We start from the raw sequence: 8,182 nt of genomic DNA on the forward strand, positions 1-8,182 counted from the left end.
TTATTAATAAAATCCTAAAGATTTTTACAAGTGGTTGGGTAATTGAAGGATGAGGAAACATCTATAAATTTAAAGTCGCGAGAAATAAAGTCATTGCATGCCTCTCTTTGTTAACTTGACATATTCTAAATTCATTCTGATTGTCGAGTCCTATTTGCGCAAACTACCTATCATCTTCTTGGTATACTTCATTTATACTGTCTCTCTCAATGAGGCTGATTTCGAGTCGTAACATCAATCACCTACGCAAGGACAAATTGTCCTGGACAACCCAAATTAGTATATTATGGTGCCTAAAAAACACCTAACTACTTCAAAAAAACAACAACTTTCCTTATATCATCAATTGCACGAGCTCATGATGATGTCCTGCCAGTAAACATAGATATATTTTTCCTTACACACAACATACAATAAGTAACAGTAGATACAAAAAAAAAATTGTGGACATTGCACTTAATGTGAACAACATATTGTTGCCATTTGTTATGGTTAAGGACGATATTTTACCCGAAAAAAAAAAATCCATTCAAAATCTAAATATCTCAAGTGGCGCCTAAAAAATAAATGCAAATAATGTGTCTCTCTTATGCAACAGACAAATTGATACATGTGTGTATGCCGTAGCTTACAAATTTGTTTATTTAATGTAATAGTAGAACAGAAGAAAAAAATACGACTTTTTCTTTTGCATATAGTAAGTATAAAATGCTACTTAATTATACTAATATATAGCGAACTATGTTGCGTTGTGTATATTAACATGGTATAGGTGTTGTACAGAAGCGTCTACTTCTGAAAATAACTTGTTAGTGAAATAAAATTAGATGTTTGAAGTATCATTCGGTAAATGTAAGTATTCTTTTCTCTATCTTGGGCCCACCATCATATAGTTTAGTTCAGGTGCTGGGCTCACTATATAGTTGCTGGACATTTTCCAAATATTTCTGGGGAATACTATATCCAACAGAATCTAGTAAAACAACCATTAAATTAAATTGATTGTTACTGATCTGCATATTAGGCAAAATTGTTTAATCCGGTTCTGACTGTTTATAACTACTAGTTATGAACTGGACATAACATAAATGGTGTATTGCCCTAGTATTCAAAGACAATGTTTCAGATTTAGATCATCAAATGTAGGGAAAGCGTGTCATTAATCGGACTAAGACGAGACTATTGTATGTTACGTACGTAACGTACCTGCGGGAAAATTTGCTTACTAGCACGAGGGGAACTTTGTATCCAGAGCCGAACTAGATCGATACAATCCACAGAGTGAATAAGCACATTTTTCCGTATGTATTATATTATTACATGCTAGCGTCCGGTAAGCATTTTTTCGCAACAAGTGACGAAAAGTGAGACTTTCCTTTGCCTTTATTGCGAAAAACATTGTATATAACTCGATGATAGATGATTTTTTAGGCACAAGATGTGTATTGTTACACTCGGCCTACGGCCTCTACACATCTATTGCCTAAAAAAGCATTTATCACTCGGTTGTATGAATAACTCTTTTACAGTCACAAACAGTGATACAAAGTTCACTTTGCCGTACTCTGTCATGCCAAATAATAAAAAAATCAAATTCGTTAGACCATCGATCAAAAAACTCAAATGTATTGGTGTAAAGGGTCGTAACGATCGTCCGGTCGTTCCTAATAGATTACATAAGAAAAGGGAGGCGGGAAGGCGCTATGATGCTTTTGTTACAGTTCATTCATTTTCTTCCCATGCATAGTGTCACACAGTTATATAACAGGGAGGAAGAGGATGTTTTATTACCTAACGTATGAAAAGTCCCTAATTTCAAACGTATAGTATGTGAAAGCTATATAGACTGCATTTGAACGAAGTATTTAATTTGTCAACCACCGAAAAGACCTAAATGTTTACAAGTTGCGATGACGCCCGAGCAAACAAAAATCGAGGAAAAGATATGAAAGTATATGACGATTTCCTTGTAAACAGTGAAGTATTTGGATACCCTTTTTTCGATTTTTTCCCATACAAAACCAGTATATGGAAGTATATGAATATTCAGTATACCGTCATGCACTTTCATGTTCTTATTTAGCATATCACCGTATACTTTTTTATACTCATGACGCTCTGGTGACATTTTTGAGAAAATTGAAATTGTTGGTAAAAAGTGCTTTTAATGAAATACGACATTTTCGGTTTTGATTACCCATCTTCGTTCACAAACTCCAATCTTTATTGCCATCAAAGAATGAGAAAATTAATGAAACAAAATTTTTCTTTTAAGTTGCCACAGCACTGCTCCTAGCATGAACACTGATTTGACAAGTGTCAAATTTGGAGGCTTTAGTGATATGAGCTACCGCTTACGATTGTTTGTATTGTATGTTTTATCTCACGCATCGAAGTCAAATATCTATCTATACAAAGGAAACGCAGTGCCTACTGTGATTTCATCAGCCTTCGAATATTTTGTATGTTAATGCTAGCTAGTAGCAGGGCTGTGAAGTTGCACATTTTTCAGTCGCCAGAAAAACCCTTATACCTAACAAGACAAAACTCTACACATATTCCTATCAAGAGAAAGCTCTACAGATACGCCTAACAAGAAAAACGACAACGGAATAAACAGTATAACGTGAACTGATAAGAATGTTTCAAGAATTTTTATATTATTGAACATTGGTCTCACATGACATCTCACAAGGATGATGTTGCCTCGACGAGAGTTCATGACAGCCTGACTTTTAGTATGCAAAAGTATACAGAAGGGTATGAGTAAATACTGTTGACAGTATTTAATTATACCCTAAAATATACCTGCAACAGACAGTATATAAAAGTTTATGATCATATACTTAAAAACCAGTATATGCATATACTATTTGGCTGTTTTTTTTTTTTTTGCTCGGGACCACCTTTTCTTGGCTTGTGTAACGAAACAGCATCAATAGCATCAATAAATGCTCGAAATATACGGTAAATGGACACAGAATATACATGTATCGTGCAAGCGTATCCCGATGTCCAATGTCATATTTTCCTTTCTGAACAAAAAATGAGTGAAGATTTACTCGATATCCAATCAACTTATAAAAAGGAAAAGGCTTCCACCTATGATGTTACTATTGTAACTCCTATTCCAATGGATGCGGAAGTGGACCTATGGCCCAGCACTCGGTGAATTTGGTACTATTGGATCCGTAATTATCCCTGCTGAACAATAAAATTTGAAACATCTGGTACTCCCCTATACGATCCTACGCGAAAAACTAAAAAAAATCAAATGGATGCAGAAGTGGACATGAAGCTCCGTAAACTGGATCCTCTGAACCAATCATCATAAATATTCACAAACAATTATTTACACTCAAACGGAAAATCTTTCAATTTCGAAATCCCTCTATCTAAAAAGCTTTCAAAAGTCTTGACGAGCCATCTGTTATTGATGTAAGGAAGCTTCATTTATCGAATTGAACCAACACCAAAATCTCATATGTTTGCGCGATGTTTCCCCTTTTTCATTTTACGAAAAAATGTAAATTGCAATGATGTCCCTCTTCCGCACACATCGACCATTATGCCGGCTGCGTCGAATGAACCATACATTCGCCTCTTTCCCACCGATGTGACACCTTAAACATCAGCAGAAACTTAGGACAAAACAGAGAGTTTGGACTTTGTTCGTTGGAATTGTGTTGTCGGACAGACAGATTGAACAACAAAACACTCTCTTTTTGATATTTTCTTTTAGTTAATTGCACGAACAGATATTAATTTCAGTTGATTGGCCATTTAAAGTTTGATTTTCTGTCTGTTTTCATTTGCTTTTAATTTATTGTGCATCAAATCTTCATTTCGAAAATGATTAACACTGGGTAAGTTCGGTGGAAATGTAGTCCATATAGGTGCAAAGTAGAATGATGTTATGTATGTGGTGTCAAAGTCTAATGAATACATTACCGGAGTAATAATTTACAGTTAGACTTTTTTAAAGGCTGTGCATACGTAGACTAGACAGACCGAAAATGAAACGTTGTGCTGTACAAACATTACGCCCATCATGACATGACCAACCTACTTTTCACAGAATTTCCAGATTTCATTTTTGTTCACTTGTTAGAGTTCATTGATGTTGATGATTGTCGAATAGATATTAGGGCTGGATGTAGGAGAGTTGGGTCGCTGAATGAGACCTATTCATAAGTCTTGAATTTATTTGATCTGACCTTCCAATGGTACAATAGTGTAACTGAAGGGTATACGTTGCATTAATGTTGCTTCTGTCCAACGCACTACTCACTACTCGTTATTCTGTCTCATTACAGCATTGAAATTGTTCTATTCACTTACCTTAAAGAACAACAGTTCGGTAATGATCGAAGTCGCCGGATAAGCTTCGCAATTGATCGTTAAGAATGATGGATTTTAGGAGCTAATTGCGTTCATTGATCAGTTAAGTGAAGATAGAATCAAGCGAAGAAGACTCTCTGGAACATCAGTTTGAGATATAAGCTATTGTTGTGATGACTCTTGCTTGAGTTATTCGTTTTATTATATTATTGCAAATAAATGGGAGGTTTAACTAATTAAAACTTGGGTAGCTGAGTCAGCCAAGTTTGCAAAGTTTGGATCATAAAACTAAATTCTTCCTTTTTCCGTCTTAAAACAATGTCAAGCAATGTCTTGTCATCAGTCAGCGAAAGCAATAACAAACATAACAAACATAACGAGTGTAATCTTATCCTAACACCATGATAAAACCGTAACATTCGATAAGCTTTAAAAATCACACGAGCTGTTCAATGGTCAAAGGTGCAAAAATCTGTAGCTCGAAATTTAATTAAATTTCCTACTCTTCTCTAACGATATGGATAACAACACGAAGTACATAGGACTCCCAACGACAAATATTTTAATGTGACTTTCAATTTCAACAAAACAAAAAATTTACTTTGCAGAAAACTAGCTGGTCGTACCATATTCATTACCGGGGCATCTCGGGGGATTGGAAAGGCTATTGCATTGAAAGCGGCAAGAGATGGAGCTAATATTATTGTAGCTGCTAAAACAGCTGAACCTCATCCCAAATTACCGGGTACCATTTATACTGCGGCTAAGGAAAGTGAGTCGGTTTTTATTACCACTGATTGCTGGTAAGCAGTTAGTTATCGAATTTTTCCAACTTTCCAGTTGAAGAGGCCGGCGGAAAAGCCTTACCTTGTATCGTAGATGTAAGAGATGAAAATCAAGTTCGTAGTGCAATTAAAAGTGCCGTAGATAAGGTACGATGGACATTGGGACATACCTGCGGTTAACGACATAGCTCGACTAAATAATTTTCTCTTTCTATTTAGTTCGGAGGCATCGACATTTTAGTCAACAATGCCAGTGCAATTTCATTAACGCCAACCCTACAAACGGATATGAAACGTTACGATTTGATGCACACTATTAACACCAGGGGAACATTTTTGGTGTAAGATCTCTTTTTCCTTCCCTTGCTCCGACTTCGAAAATCTAAATCATGCATTGCAGATCCAAAGAATGTCTTCCGTACCTGCAGAAGAGCAACCATGCTCACATATTGAATTTGTCACCACCGTTGAACCTAGCACCACATTGGTTCTCTCAGCATGTGGCGTACACAATGGCCAAATATGGAATGTCGATGTGCGTATTGGGAATGGCTGAGGAATTCAAAACGAAAGGAGTTTGCGTGAATGCTTTGTGGCCGAAAACTGCCATTCATACAGCTGCTATCGAAATGTTAACCGGACCGGATAGCAATCAATTCTCCCGGAAGCCGGAAATAATGGCCGACGCGGCGTATGAGATTTTATCAAAGGATCCACGCTCCACGAAGACGGGACAATTTTATATCGACGAAGAGGTTCTTCGTTCTGCTGGCATTAGCGATATGAATCAGTACGCATGTGTTCCGGAAAATGCACACAATTTGATGCCAGACTTTTTCCTCGACACTCCACCGGAAGAAATTGGAAAATTCGCTCCAGCTGCGGCCGCAGGTTCATCGGCTGCTGGAGGAGGTGGGCAAATCGACACACTCTTTGCGAAAATCGAACAGCAGTTGAATGAGGATTTGGTGAAGCGTGTCAATGCTGTGTACGCGTTCAATGTTAAAGGCGATGAGTCCGGTTTGTGGTATTTGGATTTGAAAAATGGCAGTGGCAAGTGTGGTAAAGGAGACAGTCCGACACCGGCCGATGCTACGTTGACGATGGACTCAAAGAATTTCTTCGCAATGTTTTCTGGTAAGCTTTGTAAATTTTTTTGCCCCTGGGACGATGCTGAGATGGTTCTAATTTTTGGTTTTAGGTAAATTGAATGCCGCCACTGCCTTTATGAGTGGAAAATTGAAAATATCTGGTGACTTACAGAAGGCCATGAAGTTGGAGAAGCTGATGGGTAGCTTGAAATCGAAATTATAAATGAAAAAAATACTTCTGATAATTGTGTGGGTAACCGGGTGTTTTGGTTGTGGATTCCGCGTTTGTTGTTCTATGAGAACTGTGAAATTTTTGTACTGAAACTTTCGTTAAAAATTGAAAAAAAAATAAAAGAAATGCGAAAACGTTGCTGCTATGAGGAATTTAAACGGATGAACAGTTTTGATGTCCGAGGAACCTGGTCTTTGTCGAAAATGAAGTAAAAAAAAATTGTCATTGAACCCTCCACTTTGTTCGAATCTTTTAATTTCCAAGCTTACAATTTTGACTTTACACTTTCGTAAGTTTTCGGATCGTTGAACATGCAGCCAATCAGTTTGTCTGCATTTTCCGGAACACAAGCATATTTCGTAAAGTCCGTCACACCAGATGCCCTTAGCACATCCTCATCGATCAATAATCCACCGGAATAGTCTCGCGGATTCTGTCGTAAAATTTCGTAAGCAGCGTCCGCCATAATGCCATCATGCCGTGCGAATTGAAAGCTTTCATCAGACCGTAGCATTCGCAACGCTGCAGTTGCAATAACATATTTAGGCCATAATCCGTTTACTGCTACTCCGTCCTGTTTGAACTCATCAGCCATTCCCAGCACGCACATCGACATACCGTACTTTGCCATCGTATAAGCCAGATTTTTGGAAAACCACAACGGTGACAAATCTAGCGGCGGTGACATGGTCAGTATATGAGCATGTTTGCTTTTTTGCAAATATGGAAGACAAGCCTTTGATCTGATGGATATAATGTCATCTCAAGTATAAAATTCTCATTTCGTAATCCGCCTTTCCATCTTGACTTACACTAAAAATGTTCCTCTCGCATTTATATTATGCATCAGATCATATCGCTTCATGTCGGTCTTCAGCGTCGGTTGTAAAGCAATTGCGCTTGCGTTATTGATTAGAATGTCGATTCCGCCGAACTGGAGTTTTTGAAACGAAAATGAAAGTAGCAACTTAATGTACGATCTAGATACATAAGAGGAAAACATGACCAGTATACCTTTTCAACAGCCTTCTGCACAGCCAGTTGAATTTGAGCTTCGTCTCTATTTTAATCAGTGAGAGGTGGAACAATTATTAAGAAAATCGCAGAATAATTCAGACCAACCTGACATCCACAATGCAAGGAAGAGCTTTACCTCCCGCATCCTCGACTAGGTATCAGACAAAAATCACGAATTAAACAATTTGCTGAACACTTTTTTTGTCGATGTAGTACCTTCCTTAGCGACCGTATAAATGGTACCAGGTAGTTTTGGATGTGGCTTATCTGTCTTCGCAGCAATTACAATATTTGCACCGTCACTTGCAGCTTTGAGGGCGATTGCCCGACCGATTCCTCGCGATGCACCAGTTATGAATATGGTGAGACCACGAAGGTTCCTACACAGCAAATAATGATTTTTGATTTGTATCTATGAAACGAATTGTTCTAAGACAAAATTTACGGTCTAGCTCTGCTTGGAGTTGCCATTGCTTCAAATGATTTCGTTTCAACTGAAGAACAACAAGAGTAGCGATAAGAAATGTATATATCATGGAGTATCATTTCACATATTATTCTTATCTTGTTTAACAACCTGTTCGTACATTTTAATAGACTGAGAGCTGATAGGTATATCGCAAAGATGAAGAGTAAAATGTTTTTGCGTTCATGTCTTATGCAAGTGCTATGTTACTTGAAAAGTCAAAGAATTTTATCTGACGAACGATACCGAG

At 37.5% G+C, this 8,182-nt stretch overlaps 2 protein-coding genes across 3 annotated transcripts; one reads left to right on the forward strand and one right to left on the reverse strand.

The window, feature by feature from the left end:
- The first annotated feature begins 3,604 nt into the window (after positions 1-3,604).
- Positions 3,605-6,578, forward strand: LOC119081547 (hydroxysteroid dehydrogenase-like protein 2). Of its 2 annotated transcripts, none has more exons than XM_037190577.1 (6): positions 3,605-3,866; positions 4,950-5,113; positions 5,182-5,273; positions 5,346-5,467; positions 5,527-6,263; positions 6,328-6,578. In XM_037190577.1, exons 1-6 carry the CDS (start codon positions 3,853-3,855, stop codon positions 6,438-6,440), a joined length of 1,242 nt encoding a protein of 413 aa, XP_037046472.1. In that variant the 5' UTR covers positions 3,605-3,852; the 3' UTR covers positions 6,441-6,578. The 2 variants fall into 2 exon arrangements, with proteins under 2 accessions (XP_037046472.1, XP_037046463.1); XM_037190568.1 differs by lacking the exon at positions 3,605-3,866 and adding an exon at positions 4,844-4,875.
- A 93-nt stretch (positions 6,579-6,671) lies between these two features.
- Positions 6,672-8,092, reverse strand: LOC119081557 (hydroxysteroid dehydrogenase-like protein 2). Its single transcript, XM_037190590.1, has 6 exons — positions 7,912-8,092; positions 7,683-7,846; positions 7,572-7,617; positions 7,464-7,509; positions 7,262-7,383; positions 6,672-7,192 (listed from the first exon to the last, which is right to left on the reverse strand). The coding sequence occupies exons 1-6, from the start codon at positions 8,010-8,012 to the stop codon at positions 6,715-6,717; spliced, it is 957 nt and encodes a 318-aa protein (XP_037046485.1). The 5' UTR covers positions 8,013-8,092; the 3' UTR covers positions 6,672-6,714.
- Positions 8,093-8,182: the final 90 nt, after the last annotated feature.

This window comes from Bradysia coprophila, chromosome X (assembly GCF_014529535.1).
Source record: "Bradysia coprophila strain Holo2 chromosome X, BU_Bcop_v1, whole genome shotgun sequence".
Taxonomy (NCBI): Eukaryota; Metazoa; Arthropoda; class Insecta; order Diptera; family Sciaridae; genus Bradysia; species Bradysia coprophila.